The sequence below is a fragment of the Fulvia fulva genome, chromosome 1 (assembly GCF_020509005.1).
Source record: "Fulvia fulva chromosome 1, complete sequence".
NCBI classification, from domain to species: Eukaryota; Fungi; Ascomycota; class Dothideomycetes; order Mycosphaerellales; family Mycosphaerellaceae; genus Fulvia; species Fulvia fulva.
In genome coordinates, this window is record NC_063012.1 from 11,156,826 (window position 1) to 11,178,982 (window position 22,157).

The window sequence follows — 22,157 nt, forward strand, 5'->3', positions numbered from 1 at the left end:
CTGATCAGACTGATCACTGAGCATACTGATCAGACTGATCACTGAGTCATACTGATCAGACTGAGCGCTCAGTTGCCAAGGTCTCTGAGCTGATCAGTTTCGGATTCTCCCACTAGTGTCTAGGCATCGATTGGTTGGCTGGAGCTTCCCCATACCGATCCGTAACACCATCCCCCTTCTAGCTTAGTTCCGTCCCGGAACTTCTCACATAAGCCCGCTGTTCTTCATCGTTTGCCTGGGCATCGCAATGTCTCCTCCTTCCATTTCTTCCAAAAGTTCCCTCCGTCGACAAGCCCTTGCTGTCGACATACAACGATCCGGTATCGAGATGGCCCCCTGCCATCACTGTCGGTCCGCTCGAGTCGCTGCCACCGAGCAGCGCCCAAAATGTGTCGTTTCGCCCCGGTCGGGAAAATGCTCGGAGTGTGTGAGGAAGGGTTACTCTGATTGCGACGTGACCTTATCCGCACCCGAGTGGACGAAGTTTCGCGACGTTCGTGATGGCCTCCAGCGAGACCTCGAGCGTGCGGAGGAGAAGGAGGTGGAGCTTCTCCATCAGCAGGCCGAGCTCGCTCAGCGCATTATTCGCCAAAAGGCGAAGAAGATCCGTCTTCGCAAACAGCTTCGCCTCGCGTCCGGCAAGGCCGACGACGCCGTAGCGAAGGAGCTCGAAGATCTCGAGGCGGCGGAGGAGGAAGAAGTGGAGGAGTCTGCTGGGGTGGAGACCGCGTCGTCGTACAAGGAATTCGATCCTTGGCAGATGTCGGTCCAGGATTGGAACCAGCTGTGCGATCCTTCTTTTCCTTGGGTCGTGCCTCCTCTGGCCTCATCGTCGTAAGTTATTGTTCCAGTAGTCTTTTATCCGTTGCTGTTGTTGACTTCTGTGTCCTAGGTCATCAAATCAAGAAGCCGCTGTTTGATGCCTTTGTCGTCAGGTCGTTTCTGCTAGGCAGATTTCGAGAAGAAATCCTCGCATTCCTGGTACGTCTTTGTCGCTGTCGCCCGATCCATCGCATTGAACTCGCGGCTGACAACATTCTTCTTTGGACAGTCTCTAGCATAGTGGCCTTTCTTTCCACATGCATAGCAAGTTAGATCTCTTGTTAACTGCTTGCTTCGTCCGCGCCTTTCCGTGGCGTCGAGTTCCATTGGATCTCCATAATCAGGGTCGTGACTTCTGGCCTTGAAGCCCCCTCTTCCGCCTCTCGCGGGTCTCTGGAATCCAGGCTGTACGAATCGGTCGTACTTCAATTCCTGGAGTCTCTCGTCGATTTCCTTTGCAGCCTTGACCATCGCGGCCAAGCTGGTGAGACTGGAGTTTCGAGATAATTCGGCTTTGACGTTGTCCTTCAAGCCTAGGTAGAACTGGGAACGAAACGCTGCGTCGTTCCACTCGAGGTCGGCGGCATATCCTTGGAACTCAGAGGCGTATACGGCGACTGAGGTGTTTTGTCGGAGTTGTCGGATATGTCGGTCGGCATGAACCTCCTCGTTAGGTACCCCGTAGAGATCATTCAGTTTGATCTCGAACTCATCGTAGTCGGCAAATATCTTCCGGGTTTCTGTCTTCGGGTTGTCTCCTTCGTCCTGGTTGTTGAGCCAGTCTTTGAGGTATGGTCTGAATCCCCGGGCTGCCCTGCCCCTTAGGAAGGATGCGGCGTACAAGACCTTAGAGGCCTCGCCATTAAACTGTTGGGCGTTGAAGTAGAGGTACAGCTGAACCTGCAGCTGAAAAGCCTCCAGCTTCCCTTGTGTCCCATCGAACGTCTCCGGTGGTGACACCTTAGGTGCCTTGGTGAACTCGTGCATGCTGTTCGAGCTTGCAGAGGGTGTTGATCGTTTTCCGCTTCCAGTAATCGACATTTCGCTCATTCGTTCCGTGATGCCAGTTGACTGTGGCTGTTGTCGTGACGGACTCCGGGTAGCGTCTCTCCCAGACATATACAAAGGGCCCTGGTGGTGGTGCTCAAAGTTGTTAGGAACCGCTGTACGTTATCCCAACCGGGCTTGGATCTTTGCAATGATGTCTCTGACTCGTTGAGAAGGTAGTGGTCCCAAACAGTATATGGTGTATACTTGAAATGAGTTGAGCACGAGGCTCCTATCTACTTGCAAAAGAGCGTCGTCTATATAGTGCCGTGTCTTGGCGTAACTGATCAAACTGATCAGACTGATCACTGAGCATACTGATCAGACTGATCACTGAGTCATACTGATCAGACTGAGCGCTCAGTTGCCAAGGTCTCTGAGCTGATCAGTTTCGGATTCTCCCACTAGTGTCTAGGCATCGATTGGTTGGCTGGAGCTTCCCCATACCGATCCGTAACACCATCCCCCTTCTAGCTTAGTTCCGTCCCGGAACTTCTCACATAAGCCCGCTGTTCTTCATCGTTTGCCTGGGCATCGCAATGTCTCCTCCTTCCATTTCTTCCAAAAGTTCCCTCCGTCGACAAGCCCTTGCTGTCGACATACAACGATCCGGTATCGAGATGGCCCCCTGCCATCACTGTCGGTCCGCTCGAGTCGCTGCCACCGAGCAGCGCCCAAAATGTGTCGTTTCGCCCCGGTCGGGAAAATGCTCGGAGTGTGTGAGGAAGGGTTACTCTGATTGCGACGTGACCTTATCCGCACCCGAGTGGACGAAGTTTCGCGACGTTCGTGATGGCCTCCAGCGAGACCTCGAGCGTGCGGAGGAGAAGGAGGTGGAGCTTCTCCATCAGCAGGCCGAGCTCGCTCAGCGCATTATTCGCCAAAAGGCGAAGAAGATCCGTCTTCGCAAACAGCTTCGCCTCGCGTCCGGCAAGGCCGACGACGCCGTAGCGAAGGAGCTCGAAGATCTCGAGGCGGCGGAGGAGGAAGAAGTGGAGGAGTCTGCTGGGGTGGAGACCGCGTCGTCGTACAAGGAATTCGATCCTTGGCAGATGTCGGTCCAGGATTGGAACCAGCTGTGCGATCCTTCTTTTCCTTGGGTCGTGCCTCCTCTGGCCTCATCGTCGTAAGTTATTGTTCCAGTAGTCTTTTATCCGTTGCTGTTGTTGACTTCTGTGTCCTAGGTCATCAAATCAAGAAGCCGCTGTTTGATGCCTTTGTCGTCAGGTCGTTTCTGCTAGGCAGATTTCGAGAAGAAATCCTCGCATTCCTGGTACGTCTTTGTCGCTGTCGCCCGATCCATCGCATTGAACTCGCGGCTGACAACATTCTTCTTTGGACAGTCTCTAGCATAGTGGCCTTTCTTTCCACATGCATAGCAAGTTAGATCTCTTGTTAACTGCTTGCTTCGTCCGCGCCTTTCCGTGGCGTCGAGTTCCATTGGATCTCCATAATCAGGGTCGTGACTTCTGGCCTTGAAGCCCCCTCTTCCGCCTCTCGCGGGTCTCTGGAATCCAGGCTGTACGAATCGGTCGTACTTCAATTCCTGGAGTCTCTCGTCGATTTCCTTTGCAGCCTTGACCATCGCGGCCAAGCTGGTGAGACTGGAGTTTCGAGATAATTCGGCTTTGACGTTGTCCTTCAAGCCTAGGTAGAACTGGGAACGAAACGCTGCGTCGTTCCACTCGAGGTCGGCGGCATATCCTTGGAACTCAGAGGCGTATACGGCGACTGAGGTGTTTTGTCGGAGTTGTCGGATATGTCGGTCGGCATGAACCTCCTCGTTAGGTACCCCGTAGAGATCATTCAGTTTGATCTCGAACTCATCGTAGTCGGCAAATATCTTCCGGGTTTCTGTCTTCGGGTTGTCTCCTTCGTCCTGGTTGTTGAGCCAGTCTTTGAGGTATGGTCTGAATCCCCGGGCTGCCCTGCCCCTTAGGAAGGATGCGGCGTACAAGACCTTAGAGGCCTCGCCATTAAACTGTTGGGCGTTGAAGTAGAGGTACAGCTGAACCTGCAGCTGAAAAGCCTCCAGCTTCCCTTGTGTCCCATCGAACGTCTCCGGTGGTGACACCTTAGGTGCCTTGGTGAACTCGTGCATGCTGTTCGAGCTTGCAGAGGGTGTTGATCGTTTTCCGCTTCCAGTAATCGACATTTCGCTCATTCGTTCCGTGATGCCAGTTGACTGTGGCTGTTGTCGTGACGGACTCCGGGTAGCGTCTCTCCCAGACATATACAAAGGGCCCTGGTGGTGGTGCTCAAAGTTGTTAGGAACCGCTGTACGTTATCCCAACCGGGCTTGGATCTTTGCAATGATGTCTCTGACTCGTTGAGAAGGTAGTGGTCCCAAACAGTATATGGTGTATACTTGAAATGAGTTGAGCACGAGGCTCCTATCTACTTGCAAAAGAGCGTCGTCTATATAGTGCCGTGTCTTGGCGTAACTGATCAAACTGATCAGACTGATCACTGAGCATACTGATCAGACTGATCACTGAGTCATACTGATCAGACTGAGCGCTCAGTTGCCAAGGTCTCTGAGCTGATCAGTTTCGGATTCTCCCACTAGTGTCTAGGCATCGATTGGTTGGCTGGAGCTTCCCCAAACCGATCCGTAACATATATTAGGTACTACTTAGCCTAAGGTAGTCTCTTATACTACGTCGTACTCTTCTATCGTACGCCGCGATTTCTTATCGCGGTTACTAATAATCTACGCTCTTATAGATCCCGTCGTAGCTCTTCTACGGATATAGAGACCTAGCTAAGTATAACGATTTATAATCGTATTAATATAAAGTAGCTAGGTACGTAGGAAAGAGGAGCGCGAGGTACGCCGAGGTTATATATAGCCGAGGCGCGCTAGTAACGCGCGGTCACGTGACCTATATACTAGCTGACTATTGATAAGGCCTAGGACCGTGACACCTCTATCGCTATCCTTACGTACTAATAACGTATAGGATCTCTTAACTTCGCCGCTATATATACGCGGCCTAATATCGCCTTTTTCTTATCTATACTATTATAGTATCTAACTAAGCTAACTAAGACATACCTTAAGCTTATAGATTAGTACTTACGCTATCTCCTAGAGACTAAGAACCTCTGCCTTATATATAGCGCTAGTAAATATATCACTAGCCTTTATAGCTAACTAGAACACCTCGGTAGTAACTACGAGTTCTTTAGAGTATCGGACGCGTCCTACGGTATAAAGAATAATAGGACTAGCTTAATAGCTAGGTCTTTATTAGTAGAGTAGTAGATTATAAGGCATCTAAACAAATCACTATTACTAAGTCCTTAATAGAGGCTAAGCTACTCGGGCTTTCGTAAGCCGCCTTAGAGCTTATATAGTAGGAACGAGTCTTCGCTAAGATATACCTTTAGTTTAATTAGCGTACCTACTTATACTACGATAATACGTAGACTATCCGCCTTATTAACTAATAAGGGCAAAAGCTTAATACGAAGCTACGCTACGTTAATATCTACTACTACTAGCTCCGATAGCGAGACTAGCGCGGAGACATTAAGATTAAGTATCTTAGTACTAACGACATATCTATAGACGGGCTGACTAAGCTGCTTCTACTACAGAAGTATAAGCACTTCGTTAAGCTACTTAATATAGCTAGTTATTAAATAGGTACGAGTTACGTAGTAGTAGAAGACGGCGGATTATACGAAAGACGAAGAAGGACCTAATAGGATAGCGTGTATCTATATATAGTATTGCTAGTGTTAGTATAGGTAGATACTAGGTGTCCGGATGTTTGCTAGCCTATAGGCTAGTAAACCCTAGTTACGTAATCTAGTTATATAACACATCTACACCTATATGCTTGTCCTACGGCCTATATGTTCTTAACACTCCTACTTAGGCTATATAGTCTCCTATAATCCCTTTACGTAAGCTAGAGCTGCCTTATAAAGTTTTAGAACTACTAGCTATTAAGGGGCTTTATTAACCTATTAGTAGCTATGTCCTTTATATAGTAGTAGTCTACTACAATCTTCTTCTACTACTAGAGATGCCTAATATAGTTATATACAACATTAATATGCTTTGACCTTTTATGTATATAGGCATCTTTAATAAGTATTAAAGCGGCTTAGTTATTACCTATAAGCTTGACTAGCCTTAGCTCGTTAATAGTGCCCTTGCTTACCCTTATACTCGGCTAGAAAGAGCTCTTTCCTACTAGTTCTAGGCACCTCGTTTCCCTAAGGACAGTAGTAAGAAATTGTGACTACTTTACGGCTACGTTATAGCTATGAACTCAGCTTCTATTATTAATGTTATAATAGACTTCTACTTCCTACTTATCTAGGACATAGGTGATCTACAAAGGAACCACGCGTATCCTAGAATTAAGACTCTATCCACTTTGTCTATAGCGTAGTCAGAGTCCGAGTATCCCTAGAGATTGCCCCCTCCCTTTCTATATATAAGACCTAGGTCTAAGTACGACCGTAGATATCGGGAGAGCTTCTTTAAAGCCTTTATATACTACTACGAGGGATTCGTAACAAATGAGCTAATTCTTCTAAGGGGGAATGCTAAGTCTAGCCTTGTTATTGTTATTAGCTACATCTAGGTACTATTATAGCTCTAGTAATCCTGTTTATTATACCTCTTATCTATAGGTACCGTAGGTACTAAATGCTCGTAGCTCTCTATAGGTAAGTAGATTAGCGTAGCCTTCTCTCTAGCTATGTTTATCTTGGCTAAGTTAGCGTGGACATAGTGTCCTTAATCAAGCTTTAAAGTACCTTAGGACCTGTCTCTTATAATCCTTATTCTAAGGATCTTTGTAGGTTTACTAAGATCTTTAATCTTAAACACTTTTCTAAGCTCAGCCTTAAACTACTAAACATCTAATAGCTTCGGAGCTATAATAGGTATGTCATCTATATAGGTAAGGACTATAAGGTCTCTATCCGTATAGATAAGTAGATATAGATCTACCTAGGACTAGGTAAATCTAATCTTCTCTAGCTTCGTAACACAGAGCTTGTTCTAGTCTCTAGCTGCTTGCTTAAGCCTATAAAGGCTTCGTAGGACCTTAAACACTATGTTTAGAGGTGCTTCAACTCCTAGGGGTAGGATTATATAGATGTCTTTAAGAAGGCTACTTTAGGTAAAAGCATTATTCATATCTACTAGGTGCATCTCGAGATCTCTCTTACACACTACTGCCATAAATACTCGGAGAGTATTATGTCTAATAGTAGGTGTAAAGGTCTCTTCGAAGTCAACCCTATATTTCTATAAAAACCCTCTTATAACTAGTCTTGCCTTGAACTTCTTAATAGCTCTACTAATCATTCTTTTCATATCAAAGACCCACCTAGAAGTAATTAGATTCGCACCCTTTAGCGGTACAACTGCTTCCTAGGTGTTATTACTTACTAAGGTAATAAGTTCGTTCTCGATTACCTCTCTCTATATATGTCCCTATTCGGGGTCTCCTACGGCTACCTTATAGGACTATTATCTCCGTCCCCCTTAACCTCTTGTTGCCTATAACCTAAGGTGGCGCTAGATATTCGGATAGGTCGAACTGAACGACATCTTCTTTTTCTTTTATTAGAGTACCCTGATCTCTAAACTTCTAGTATTCCCTAATATCCTTTAGGGGAGGGGGAAGTTATATAGATAGCGGTTGTTATAGTGTTAAAAACTTAGGTAGGTTCTATATAGATCTACCGTTATCGGCCTTCGATAGTATTAAAACCGCTATATTTTCTCCTAGCCTTCGTAACGGTGTCTCTAATAATCCCCTATCGGAAAACTTCGCCCTAAAGGGCTTCCTCCTAATAGGATTACGCTATAGCGCTCGACTCGGCTAGTTAGTAAAGGTGATACTAAGATCTATATCTCCCCCCTTCTTATTCTTAAACTAGTCGACGTGACTATACGCTTTTATTGCTTTTATATCGGGATCCTAGAACAGCTATTGTTTTGTAGTGTTTTCTAAGTAGCCTATAAACACGGCTTCTTTTCCTCGGTTTATTAACTTGTCTCTCCTTAAGCCTTAAGGTTAGGCTCTTAGGTCTATATAGACTATAGCTTTGTATCCCTAGACGCGGAAATGGTCGACTAACGGTACTTAGCTAGTAAAGGCTTCTTCTAGTAAAAGAGCAATACTATCAATGATCGGACTATTAGGCAGTCTATTTCTAATCACAGTCTATGCTTATAAAGCTTCTAGCTAGAACTTAACTAGTATACTAGAGTCTTTAAGCATAGCCCGGACTATGTTCTTAGAGGCTTAAATTGACCTTTCTATAGGTCTATTTTGAAGACAGTTATAGGAATCAGTTGTGTCTATCTAAGTACTAAACTCCTTCTCCTACTCTTTTAGTAAGGCGAGAATTTCCTTTGTACTATTACTACGGATCGTAGATAGAAAGCACCTTGACTACCGTTCTGCCTAGACCTTCTCATCCCGTAGGGCTATAGGAGCGTCGCTCCTAGCCTTTAAAGGGATTACCTACTTCTTCCTAGAGATGTTGTCTATAATCTTAAGCTAATATTTGTATCCTAGCCTAGAGACTACGCCCTAAAAAGGCCTATAGATATCAATAGAGATAAGGGCCAGCCTCTCCCCTTTCCTCTCTATAGTAGGTCCTTTGAACTTCCTTATGTTTATAAGGGAGCAGACCTTACAATTCTAGTGTTTAGAAGGAATAGGAATAGGATCTTTCTTATTAGTAACTCTATACAGGTTTCTTAGCAGTCCCTTACTAAGGTGTATACATCTTCTATACTATAGCTCCTACTAATCTTCGGACTTAGTGTTAGCTATAGCGGTACCGTTACGTTCTTAAGAGAGTATACTAGTATACTATAGCTTAAGAATGCCCGAGATCGAGTAGATAAACGGTACTCCTCCTCGAAGTTTGGTCTAGATAACGGGTTTACTAGACAAGGATTTTAGGGTGAAACTAGGTAGTTAGATAGCAAACTATTAGCTAAACTAATTCTACGAAATAAGACTAACTCTAAGGCTAGGAATAAACAGGACATTTTCTAAGACAATTTGCTTTCTAGAAGGACTACCTATTACTACACTTCCTATATATATAGCTTGTAGATAGCCACCCCTAACCTTGATCTACTTCCTCTTTTAAAGAGGCTTTAGTGTCCTGAATAGTAAATCTTAGTTAGTCATATATAATGATGTATAAGAGTTAAGCAACTACTTGGACGAGGGGTACTTACCTTTAGCTTCTATAGTAGAATAGGTAACCTTATCAACATTATTATCTTCTAATAGTATCTTAGGGTCTAATACGTCTTCCTAGGTCGTATAGGCCCTTATAGGCTTACTAGAGGAGGCCTTTGGCTTACGGCTCTCCTTTATCTACTTTATAAGGTCCGTTATTACCTTAAGGACATTACGAAGGTTTAGTAATAATGACCTCCTACGAGGTAGTAACGGTTATCTCTTAGTAGGGTAGGTAACCCTAGCTAGTTTGTCCTTGTTCCTAACAGCCTACTAAGCTATAGAAAGGTGTGGGCACTTACTTATAAAATAGTTACTACCGTAGAGATAGTACGTAAGCTTGCCCTAGAAACCCTTCTTAGCGAACATAGCTGTCCCTTAATAAATCATTGATTCTTGCTTCTCCCTAAGAATTGCAAGAATGTCTTATAGTAAGAGATTCACCTAGGCATTAATTACATCGCGAATTGAGCCAAATGAGTCTAGTAGAGCTACTAAGAGTTGCTAGATCTTTCTGTCCTTAGTCTTAATATCTTAGAACTAAGGCGAGATTAAAATAGCCCTCCTTATAATTAAGCTAAGCTCCTGCTAGGCGTTATCTATTAACTAGTCCTCTGTTATCACGAAATTGGTGTATTGCTAAAGCAAACTTCTTCTAGTAGCGAGAAGTCTTCTCTTGTATTTAGCTTTAGCCTATTCCTACAACTCCTTTATATACCGGATCTCGTATATTATCTCTAGGTCATCTGTCGACAGATAGATATACATCTTATATAGGGCCGTTATATTGTACCGTCTATACGATACCTTCCTTATCGCTTGATCTAAAGGAAGGGATGACTCCGATAATATAGAGGGTGTCGCTATAGATAGGGTTATAGCGGGAATGTCCGTAATAATGTCTTCGAGGACCTAGTTAACCTACTTTAATACTAGGTGTATTCTTATTAGCTTGAACTATATTTCGTAGTTCTCTCTTATTAGAACAGGTGCTACTCATTTCTTATAAACCTAGTCTCGTTCTCTATTTTTTGTAAGTTAAGGGACAGGTTAGCTACCCTTAGGTAAAACGATATATTTGGTCGTACGCGATCGGATCGAAATAGGATAAAACGAACGCGAGGTTAATAGCGGAGAGGATAGCTATCCGCCGGGAAGGGGAGGAAAGTCGAAGGATTATATTAGTACTAAGACACTATAGCGTAACTCTCTTAGTAGAGGGGGTTTCTAAGACACTACGGCTCTCTTAGAATAAATAGTTAGTCGATACGAACGCGATGTCCGGAGAGCGACTCTTCTTAGTAAGCTCGCCTACTTGTCTAAGGTATTAGTATAGACTCCCTAACTCGGAGTCTAATAGTGCCTTACTAGGCTCTTTCACGTCTTATATACACCTATAGTACGGCTATAGCTTCCTATATAATACGGGTACGGCCTCTAGTCTGCCTTCCTTTTATTCTAAAGAGGAATAACTCTAATACGACTTTGTCGAGGGTGAAATACCGAGTTACTAACCCGGGCTTATAACCTATTAAATAGGTACGAGTTACGTAGTAGTAGAAGACGGCGGATTATACAAAAGACGAAGAAGGACCTAATAGGGTAGCGTGTATCTATATATAGATAGATAGATTTGTTATTCCCCTGTTCTAGGACCCTATCCGGCCTATATAGGTATATATCTATTGTTATATACAAAGGGAAACCCGAATAGGTGAAAACCCTTCCCGCCCCCGACTACTCCTTATCTAGATTAGCTTTCCCTCTAAACGTACGTAGTCTATGTCACTACCCCGTTAGCCCCCGCTCCTAGCCGGTCTCGTCGCGCTACGTCGTGTCCTCTCTTCCTATACTGCTCCTACTAGGCGGTACTGTTCTAGCCAGCCCTTCTCTAGTATCTAGTTCGTAATGCGCCGTAGGTCTTTAGCGTTGTTAAGAAGTGCCCTAATCGTCCGGTTCCTCGCCTTTACTATCTACTCCCCCCTTCCTAGCGACCACCTCGGATAGACGAGGAGTACGTACCGTACGTTCTAGGAGCGATAGCCGTAGGGGCAGCTAGTATTCGTGTATCCTAGAACCTTCCTCTATAATAGGTACCCCTAGAGGCCGATGTGTTCGCTTCGTAGTTAGGTTGCTATACTACTCTATGCCCTCGTAAGGCGGTAGTAGATAAGCTTCGGGGGGTACTTAACCGCGGATTTTGTAGCTAACCACTCCTTAGGTTGTCCCGCTAGCTAAGGGCGTCTACTATACCCTATAACCTAGTTGTTCCACCTCTCTTTCTATAGTTGCTCTATAAACGATTTCTTACCTTCCTATTATATTACTAGCTATTCGTCCCTTACCCGGTAGTTCGGCTCGTTTCCGGGTCGAATGCCCTTATACGCTAGTACTAATTCGCGGGCCCTTACGACTGTACTAGCGATGACCTTCTATACTAGGTACTGTGCCGACTTACCTAAGTAGGAGGTCCGTAGTCCCTAGATATATAGGTCGATCGGCGGTATAGCGGTCTCGTGCTTAAGTATCCTCGTTAGTGTCGACTTATATACCCCGGTGACCTTCCTTAGGCATTAGTTTTAGATCTTCGCTAGCGGCGCGACGAGTCCCTTCGATAGGTAGGCCCTCTCGCCTAAGGACTACACTTAGCTACTATAGGTAAGGACTGGCCGTATAATAGCCGTATATAGAAGTCGTGACTACCGGAAGTCCGCCCCCTATATAGACGTAGTGAGCCTCTAGTATAATACTATATTCTGTTTAGCTTTCCGTAATATTGCCTATACGTACTTCCTCTACCGTAGCGCCGGGTCCACCTATAGTCCGAGGATCCTAAGCTGATTTGCCGGGTTAGTCGTGTGCCCCTATATCTAGATAGAAGCTTGTATATTATAGAACCGTGGCCGGCGCGTAAAGTATATTAGATTGTACTTTTCTAGGGCAAACCGAGCCCCGTACCTCCTAGCCTAGTCCTCGTAGATCTTGTGCTTCTCTTCTAGTAGCCTATAGTTCTCCTTAGTCGAGGAAGACTACGCTAGGATATTTGTGTCGTCTACGAAGCCGCTCGTAGCGGTGTTCTAGGATTCTAGGGCTAGGAGTAGCGTCGCTATAAAGAAGAGGAACAGAATAGGTACTAGCGTTAAGCCTTACGGGATTCTAGTATAGACTACTTGAAATGGGCTTCTGTACTAGCCGACTAGGATCGACGTACTACGGTTTTAGAGGTAGGACCGTACGAAGTTGACAAGCCACTTAGGGAGTCCTTTCGACCTTAGGATATAGAGTAGCCGCGGGTGTGATACGTAGTCGAAGGCTCCCGATATATCTAGGCTAAGTAAGGAAGCCACCTTGTCCCTATTCTTATACTAGATAGCCTTTACCTAAGAGGTGATAAGTTCTATCGTAGATAGCGTCGATCGCTATAGGCGCGTACCTATCTAGGTGTCCGGGAGTAGGGAGTGTTCCTCTACCGCCTCGGAGAGTCTCGTTATAACTAGCTTCTTAAGCGCCTTCCTAAGAGTGTTAAGGAGCGCAATTAGGCGGTACGACTTCACCTACGTATAGTCTTCCTTCTACGGCTTACGTAGGACCACTGTCGTCGATTGTTTAAAAGCTATCGGGTAGTATCCGGTCTATAGGCAGGCGTTAAAGATCGCTATAACTACTAGGGCTAGTTGATCTCTATACTTCTTTAGTAGCTCGTTTAGGATCCTATCCGGCCCTAGGGCTTTCTTCGCCGGTAACTTCCTTAGTATAGCGGCAACTTCTCCCTCGGACACCTCCTATTAGACCGCGATACTAGGGGCTAGGGGAGTAGAGCTGTTTATGTCGCTTAGATTAGCCTCGACTAGGGGTAGGAAGAACTTGCTAGCTAGTAGACGCGCCTTAGCCTCGGGGTCGCTAACCGGGCTACTAGGCGATTATAGCGCTAGGATAGAGAAGGAGGGGCCCTATATAGGGTCCTGTCGGGCCCATTTCGCTAGCTTCTACATCCTCTCTAGCTTACCGGCGATTTCTTCTACTATAGCCCTCTAGCCGACTACTTTCTCCCTCCGTATTATAGCTTTCTTCTGTTAGTATGCCTCCCTATATACGTTCTAGGCCTCCTCGCTATAGCTACTCGTCTATACCCGGCGGGCTCTCCTTGCTTCTCTTACTACCGTAGTGCACTCCGGCGTCTAGTATAGTTTAGACTATGTCGTTAGTTAGGCAAGCGGAACGTAAAGTAAGGTCGCTTTTTTTATTTCGTCTATTAACCCCTAGACTACTTCGTCTATCTCGTCTTTACTATTATATTACTACTACGCGATCTAGACTAGCCTCTTAGAGTTATCGAGGTACGCCTAGATGTTGGCCTAGTAGGCCTTTCCCTAGTTTAGCTTAGGGGTTCTCGCTAGTGTACGTTGTATCTATATCGTAATAGAGGTCCTGACTAGTATATAGTCTGACGACGCCTCGAGTTCATGTTCGATCCTATAGTAGGTTACCGTATAGTAGTAGCTATCTGAGATCTAGGAGAGGTCGATCGTGCCTTAGAGTCCCCCTCTCTTCTAGGTGCCTAGGTCCTTCGGGGTATTAAGGGCAATTACGTTGCTCGCTATCAAGTCGAGTACTTCGTCGGCTATAGGGTACGGCTATATAAGGCTTTCCTAGGAAGGGTAGTATATGTTGAAGTCTCCTACTACGATATAGCACCCTTGTCTCTTAAGCGTACTGTCTAGGTGTCTATAGACCCCTAGGTCGCGGCTAGACCTCGAGGCTAGCGGTTGTATATATAGGTTGTGTATCTAGGTGCTACCTACGTAGAGGGAGGTAATATCGCCCCCGCCTTCTTCGTCTACGTAGTATACTACCTCCTAGTCGAATTCTAGTATGTCCTTGCTGACATAGAAGCACGTACGGGGTCTGCCATCGCCTCGTAGGTATGTCGTATAGCCTAGTGACTTATAGGTCGTTAGTCCCTTATAGTACGGGTTAATCTATAGCTCCTAGATTGTAAGGACGTAGTAGACGCGCGGGTCCGCCTCGTATAGGAAATGGTTCTAGACTATATCCTTACTATAGTTAACGTTATACTAGATGATACTAAGCGTGTCGAGGCTAGTTATCGGCATCGACAATCATTTCCTCTATATCGTCCTATATCCTACTACCCTATACGTCCTAGTCTACGCCTATCGGCTATGTACTAAAGGGGAGCCGGGCCTAGTTAGATTCCCTCGCCGTAGCTAGTAGAGCACGTGGCCTCCCGTACGCCCTAGGTTACGTATCCTTTATATCGTTCTCGGCCCTAGGGCGCTTATACCCGACCGCCGCTAGTTAGTTCCGGTATAGGCTAGCCTTACGGTCGCCGTAGAATCTTAGGGCGACGGTTCTGTTTATGATTGCCTTGTTTTTCGCTAGTTTCCGCTATAGGCATTCCGTACTATACGATAGGTAGTGCCCCGGACAGTTCGCGTACCGTCTCGTAGTCGATATATAGTCCCTAGATATATAGTCTCCTATATAGTTCGAGCAGGCCTACTTGTTTATGCACGTATAGGTTTAGTGTCTATACTGTTAGCATTTAAAGTATTAGAGGACACGAAAGGATAAGGAGTACTTTTCTACTATCTTAAGGCTATATTACTAGACTAGGCCTTGTTCTATCGCTAGATCCGCCGCTTTCGCGTCTTATAGCTATACTATTAGCGCCGAGGCCTTCTTGCCTTCTAGCCATTTCCTATAGAGCCAAGTCGCCTTCTAGATTAGAGAGTTAAGAGTGACCGGGTTGTCCTCTTAGAGAGCGCGTAGGTGACCCTAGTTAGTTAGGTCAAACTCCTTAGGTATATAGTAGACTAGGATCGTGAATTGTTTCGTTAAGACCTTCGCTAATACCGCAACCTTAGATGCCCACTATAGCTATACCTCTAGGTACCTCCTAGTAGTAGTAGAGCTAGTATAGATCTATAGAGTGCCGTTAGACTGTTAGTTCACTACGACTACCCCTAGTTAGTTGATTCGTTAGGCGAGCTCCTTGTTCGATAGCTTCGTAACTTCGGCCTAGTCTTCCTTTACTATAATACGGATCGTAACTACATCGTACGTTAGGCGGGGGCCTAGTATCGATACCGCGACCGATACCTAGCTATAGGGGTGTTGATTCCGGGTGGCCTTACTAATCGCCTAGGACGTCGTCCTTATTTCTTATTGCCCTCGGTAATACGATAGTATAAGCGCCGTACGTAGCTAAGAGATCATTACCTATAGAGACCGGTAAGGGAGCTAATCGTTAGTTTCTATACTTTTTACGTCCTCTATAAGTTGCTGCTAGTTGTCTTAGGGGGGCTTCGCCTATAGGGCCGTAGGCGCCGTTAGTACCGTAGCCTAGGCTGCTATTGCCTAGGAGTTGCCTAATGTAGCTAGGCACCTCCGCGGCGTTTAGAGCTAAAGAAATAGGGTGAAGAGAGCTTTAAGCTATCTAGATTAAATAAGGTAGAACTCCCTTAGTCCTAGGGGCAGTGGCCTACGTAGCGGGTCTAGCTCTTATAGAAAGTAGCGCTCTATATCTATATATAGTATCGCTAGTATTAGTATAGGTAGATACTAGGTGTCCGGATGTTTACTAGCCTATAGGCTAGTAAACCCTAGTCACGTAATCTAGTTATATAACACATCTATACCTATATACTTGTCCTACGGCCTATATGTTCTTAACACTAGTAAAGGCGTAGATCTAGGTATCTTAGTGCCCTCTATAGCCGTATTAGGAGGTAACGGGCTACTAGACGCCTAAGGAGCCCATAGTAGCGGCCTTACCTTATCTCGAAACGAACACCGAACGGCTTTATCTTTACGGACACCTCTCTAGAAGCCCCGAAATATAGCTACTAGTAGCTACTAATACTATAGACGATAACGAAGCTAGGGCAAAGTATCTACTATTTACCGGTACGGCCCTAGCACTATTATTAACAGGTGTTTCTTGGACTCCTATTAGCTAATAGCGTAAGGGCGAGAAACACCCCTATTACTAGTAGTAGCGTACGCGCGCGCGACAAAAGCAGCGCGTCTAATTAGAACGCGAGAAACGCCTCTAACTTGCTACTAGTAACAACACTACTACCTTATTACTATAACCACATCATCCGCTACTTTCGCACCTTATATATAGTACACACTTGCCCAAAACAAAAAGGTGTCACTACTCTAAGGTAATGACCTTTAAGAGTGTAGAAAGTAAGGCACCCCGAAGGTGCCTTTTTAACTTTCCAATACCGTTGCTCCGGTGTTGCCTATTGGAGCTCTATTACACCTTATATAGTGCAAGCTCTGTCGTAGACAGCCTAGTGCATTACGCCACTAACTAGTATCTTATACTCCTTAGGGGCAGAGCGAGCTCTCTTACTACTCGCCGGAGCGAAATAACTTGGCACAGAGCAATTATCGGACAATTCAATAAGTTGAGCGGACGACAATATATGTTTAAGCATACGATAGGACTAAGCCTACCCCTGGATTGAAATCAGGACTTCTGATGTTTGCCGGTGGGTGAGATGATTGCACACTCAAGTGACAGTCCGTGCAACGGGACCATCACCTGAGCCATCTTACCGGCAACAGTCACACAATCTATGCTTTATTATATAGGTAACAATGGCAGCAGTGAGAGTGAGGAATGAGGGAAGGGGTACAAAGCTCACCTCACTCACCTCAGCTCACTTCACTTGAAACAGCTGACTTACCCTCACTGTAGCAGCAGCAACACCGAGGGCCTGACGTCACTGCCATAGGTAGGGGTGTGGTTATGACAGGGTGCACGCGACCACATGGGAATCAGCTCATTCACTCCAGCGCACGAGCTGAGGGGGTGTGTCGCGATCCGAGCGTGCACATGGGCAACATCCTATCATCAAAACTTGAGGACACGTACGCCAAGAATCAGGTGACTGATTAGTCACCTGCAGCCTCTCCAAGAGCAACACCTGTCTATTCTAGATAGACACATGCAATACACAACCTGCTTTTGAAACACCCTATATGAGCCCGTACAATAACTTCCCACACTTCTAACGTGATACTTATTAGCTATTAGCTTCGAGCTTGACCAGGGTATCCCCGAGGTATCATGGCACGCATGGGTTCAATCCATGATTACCAGGTAGGGCGGCTCTGCTGAAGACGTTCGTTTCCTATGACAGGCATGAAGACGGTGTACGGCCGTTAAGTGGATGTATCGAAGGAGGGGTATCGATCATGTCTCTGCGAATCACCCCTCGTGACCACTTCAACACTTCGATTCACGGGTTCCCAGTCCAGATGGAGTACTGACGTCGCCAAGATCTGCTTTGCGAGCTCGTCGAGAGAGATTGCCTTTGTGTAGTATGCGGTCAGCACGAGACGGCCCCAGGGATGTGAGTTCCATGGCATGTTGCCTGACTGAGCCTTGAACTCGTCTGCCGACCAACAGTGCCTCACCGCTGGTGAAGGAGTGGGAAACGCTCGCTACCTCAATGTCAACTCCAGTGTCGATGGAGCCCAGTGCTGTTCTGGTGCGTGTTCAAAGTCTGGCTGCTTCTTCCGGGTAGAACTACCGGTAGAGATTTGGCGCGGGCGGTGCACAGCCTCATCAAAGTCCAGTATTGTCCAGTTGGCTGCTGGTCAAATTCGAGTAGAAACTGAGCCACAACGTCGTCATTGGTCGCGGTGGATCGAGATTTCTGGCCTACAACTTCCACGACTACGCGATGGAGTGTTGTACATATCACAGCCTGGTCACAGGAGAGAGTGAAAGACGAAGATAGATCTGCTGGAATGACGAATCCGATAAAACAATCCCATACCACCGACTCTACCCGACCCTACCCATCGAAACATCCGAGGGATCCCAGCCCAAGCACCGCGATAGCAGCTCTCGTCCTCCTCCTCCACCACCGCCATGCCAAGCGGCTCGGCCTCTCAGCCCAACGGCTCTAGCAGAAGGCACAACGCACCCCTCCTCCACCACCGCACGTCGTCCACCCTCCACTACCAGACCTTCCCAACACCTCCGCCCAAAAGCGCCGGCAAGCCTCCCCCGAAGAAGGACGGCATGAGGCAGAATGGAGGCCCCGAAGGACCTCCCTCGCCAACTCTTACCAGAACCGACTCGCACGATTCCCAGCAGCATCACGAAACACCTCTACCGAAAGGACAGCTCGCGATATTGGCGGTGATAGCACTGGCGGAGCAGACGGCGTTGAACAGCATAAGTCCCTACCTCCCGGATATGGCGAGTAGTTTCCCGGAGGTAGATGAGGCGAAGATTGGGCTGTACGTGGGGATAATAGCAAGTGCATTTGCCGGGGCACAGTTTGCGACGAATTTCATGTGGGGGTGGTTGAGTGACAGGATAGGGCGGAAACCTGTTGTGCTGACCGGGACGATCTTGACAGCGGCATGTTTTGTGGCTTTCGGATTTAGCAGGAGGCTATGGCAGGCGATTATGGTGCAAGCGTTGATGGGTCTGGTCAATGGCAACCAGGGCGTGATCAGTACCTGCCTAGGAGAGATAACGGACAGATCAAACCAGAGTCAGGCGTTCACGTACTTGCCGGTGATATACGGCATTGGTGGTATTACGGGGCCTTTGCTTGGTGGACTGTTGGTGCTGAGGGAGAATCCGTTCAACAAGGGACAGGCGAATCCGTATCCTTACTTGCTACCGAACCTTTTCGCAGCGACGGTGCTGATCATCGACTTCATCTTGACGGCCATCTTCCTCAAGGAATCTCTGGATACGAGTGAGGACCTACCGCCGCTGAAGAAGAGAATCACGAGTATATTCGCTTGGATGTGGCAGTTTGCAGGCAATTCAAGGAGACCGACATACGTGAGACGCGCCAGCAAAAGTGCGCATGAGACCCACAACTACCAAGCTGTGAGCTCCACAGATACAGCGGTGGACGATGATGACGATGATGACGACGACGATGAAGATGAGGATGAGAACCACCTTGACCAGATTTTCGCAACCGCCAACAACGAGACTCTTGAGTGGAAGGATATCCTGAACAGGGACTTGATCCTCCTCTTGGTGACGTACCTGATCTTCCAATTGAGTAATATAAGCTATAACTCCTTATTCCCGATCTTCAGCGAAGCGAAACCGCCGACTGGAAGGAACTTGAGTCCTGAAGAAGTGGGCACGAGTCTTGCCATCGCAGGCGCCATCACCATCATCTTCCAGGCTGGGGTCTTCGAAAGAATAAGAAGCAAAATCGGCAACCGCATTACCTACCGAGCTGGTCTGGCAGGCTTTGTGATTGCCTTCTTTCTCATGCCTTTCGTGGGATATAAAGATGGAGCCAGTGGCAAGGGTGAAGACACAACGGCTGGGGAAATCTGGCTCTGGGCTGAACTGGGTGCTGTTCTGATCATCAAGACTTTGGCTGGTGTTGGTGGCTTGACGAGTGCGTTGTTGCTCATCACCAATTCGGCGCCTTCGCACGCCGTGCTAGGGTCATTGAACGGATTGGCGCAGACACTGTCTGCAGGAGGTCGAGCGGTCGGTCCCTTCGTCAGCGGAGGCCTCTTCACCGCCGCGATGTACGTCAAGCCGAAGGGCGAGCTCATGGCTTTCGGTATATTTGCGGGCATCTCGTTCATTGGATTTCTGCTGAGCTTCGGGATCCGTGGGGCGAATCTTGAGTCGGGTGATCGGTAAGTGTCGATACTTGGAGGGAGTGCTGGCGGATCTGGGCTAACATGGTAACTCTAGGTCAGAAGACGAGAGCGATGACGACGAGGAATCTGCAATCGCAGAGGAGCCTGAGCGGTCTCCCGAACGTTCAAGAAAGACTGGTAAGTTGCAGTGTATGGAGTCACGATAGAGTTTGCAGTGCCTGCGGATGCTTGAGGTGTTCCAGGTGACGGCTCTGCTATGCCCTTTCAGAGCCTCGAAAGGCTGCCATAAGATGTCCTGCCTTGTCCGTAACGGGAGGCCGGCTACCACTCTAATGATAGAGTATGTGCTGACGCTTGACCTCGCAGGTAGTGGACGATGAGGTGGCACACCATGAACGTTCTGGAATCCGAGAGGTCGCAGCATGATATGGATTTTGGTTGATGAAGTTAGCGAGGCGCACGGGACTTGCAATTATGAATACTGTACAGAAGATTTCGACAGGTGGCAGCTTTGGCTAGAGAGCGTGACAGGTGTAGATGGTGTGGGATGGTTGCACGGACCATTGTAGAGAACGATGACGGCAGTTCGTGTAGATATGGGTACGAGTTGGGACTTGATGCAGCAGTCCAGGTATAGGAGCATCTGGAACGCAGCAGACAGCACGATCGAGACTAAAGGAAGCGCTCTACTGACAGGGGACACAAAGGGATAAGGCCTTCTACAGCAAGCACATCACAAGCTTTTTTGCGCCAACTCAATCCTCCATGTATGAGCTACATAACATTTAGCCACACCTTCTTCGTCGCTATCTATCGACAATGTCGGATTCATCAGATACTCGCGAGCGCATCCGCTCTAACGTCAAAGCGAATCCGGCCCCGGAAGGGAATGGCACGCCACCCAAAGAAGGCTTAGTGGAGACAAACGATAATGCTGGTCGCAGCACAGTGAAAATACGTAATCCAGCCCGCCACGCAAAACAAGTTCAGCGCGATGGCGATGATGGCGCGCAAGCGCAGGTCGGAGACATTGCCGATTTCCTCGAAAGGGAGGGGTGCAGAGTACGCAACAAGGTCAATAAGAAGCAGTCTGTGCCGGCTACGACTGTCGGAAACTGCACGTGCGAGGGCAAAGAGAGCGACGGGCGTATGGTGATGTGCGACCACGATGTCTGTGAGAGGGTGTGGTTTCATCGAAAGTGTATCGACCTCGATTGGGGTCCGGAGGGAATGTGGTGGTGCGTTGACTGCGCGGTGTTTGCTGCTGTCGCGAGGCAGTGAGCGTAGATGTGAGAAATGGAATGGCAGCATTCATCCAGATACGAGCGGCAGCCTAGCTCGGCTGGAAATGATGCACGGTCGCCCAAACTCAAGCAGTGAGTTACTATAAAGCGCGAACCATGCTGGCAGAGTATTTTTCTCTGAATCCAGTCAATAGCAAGCTTCGAGCAAACAATCACGGCTGGCATATCCCGCTCCACGTCCGCTGACAATGTACCCTCAAAAATATGGTCATTTCTTTCACCGCGCTCAGCTCACGAACATGTGAGTGAATGCAAAATGGCCGCCGAAACGTTGGCCTTCTCGCCCTTGCGGACCTTTCCACAGATCTATAAAACCACTTCTACCTTGTAACGACTTATAAACATCTACGACGTCCACCCGATCACCGCAGAAGGTACACACCACCTAACACGACATCAGGATCGCTACCCCTCTTCTACAACAATCTCTACACACCACTATGACCTCACAAGCTTATACGTCTCTTCACGTAAGTAATAGACCTACATCCTCTTCATAGCGCCGCCGTCATACTAACACACTCCAGCCAATCTCCTCAACATGACTCCCCGGCCCCTCGCAGCAACACTCTCGGCCGCCGTCAAGGACCAGATCCTTGACGCGATCATGACAACCGTAACCCACATCCACGACGCCACCGACATCATGGCGTTCTGTAAGGTCCTCTTCGGCGAGGCGGAGACTGAGCGTGCGAATGAGGTAAGTTCACAACGAGGCGCTTGCCTATCACTTGGCATCTCGCTATTCACCTAATGGTCCATACCACATGCTGATCACATGCTTTCAGGTCCGCAAAATCGACGCACAGCAACACTTCGAGATCGACGGGAGCACGGGCGAAGCTCCCGCTAACCGCTCTTCGGCTCGTGCGTATGTGCTCCTCGTCGATGCGGGTGAGGAGCACAATGCGAGGGAGTGGAGTGGGTTGATTATGGGGAAGCATTTTCAGCGTTTGGATATTGAGGCGGAGGTGGAGAATGTGCGTGGTGGGTTCTAGGGGGATGAGGAGAGAGATTACATGCAGTTTCTTGGTGAAGGGAGGGTTGGCTTGTGATTTTGGGCGCGGCAGATGAGGGATGATATGCTTCGAGTGGCCTAGTG

General features: G+C 47.4%; 3 protein-coding genes across 3 annotated transcripts; all 3 read left to right on the forward strand.

The window, feature by feature from the left end:
• Nucleotides 1–18,024: 18,024 nt before the first annotated feature.
• CLAFUR5_02263 (uncharacterized protein) lies at nt 18,025–20,131 on the forward strand (the record flags this gene model as incomplete). Its single annotated transcript, XM_047901411.1, has 3 exons — nt 18,025–19,787; nt 19,846–19,928; nt 20,118–20,131. The coding sequence occupies 3 exons, from the start codon at nt 18,025–18,027 to the stop codon at nt 20,129–20,131; spliced, it is 1,860 nt and encodes a 619-aa protein (XP_047756578.1).
• Nucleotides 20,132–20,570: 439 nt separating this feature from the next.
• CLAFUR5_02264 (uncharacterized protein) lies at nt 20,571–21,032 on the forward strand (the record flags this gene model as incomplete). Its single annotated transcript, XM_047901412.1, has 1 exon — nt 20,571–21,032. The coding sequence occupies one exon, from the start codon at nt 20,571–20,573 to the stop codon at nt 21,030–21,032; it is 462 nt and encodes a 153-aa protein (XP_047756571.1).
• A 564-nt stretch (nt 21,033–21,596) lies between these two features.
• On the forward strand, nt 21,597–22,053 carry CLAFUR5_02265 (uncharacterized protein; the record flags this gene model as incomplete). The annotated part of the gene is made up of 2 exons (XM_047901413.1): nt 21,597–21,755; nt 21,844–22,053. The coding sequence occupies 2 exons, from the start codon at nt 21,597–21,599 to the stop codon at nt 22,051–22,053; spliced, it is 369 nt and encodes a 122-aa protein (XP_047756572.1).
• Nucleotides 22,054–22,157: the final 104 nt, after the last annotated feature.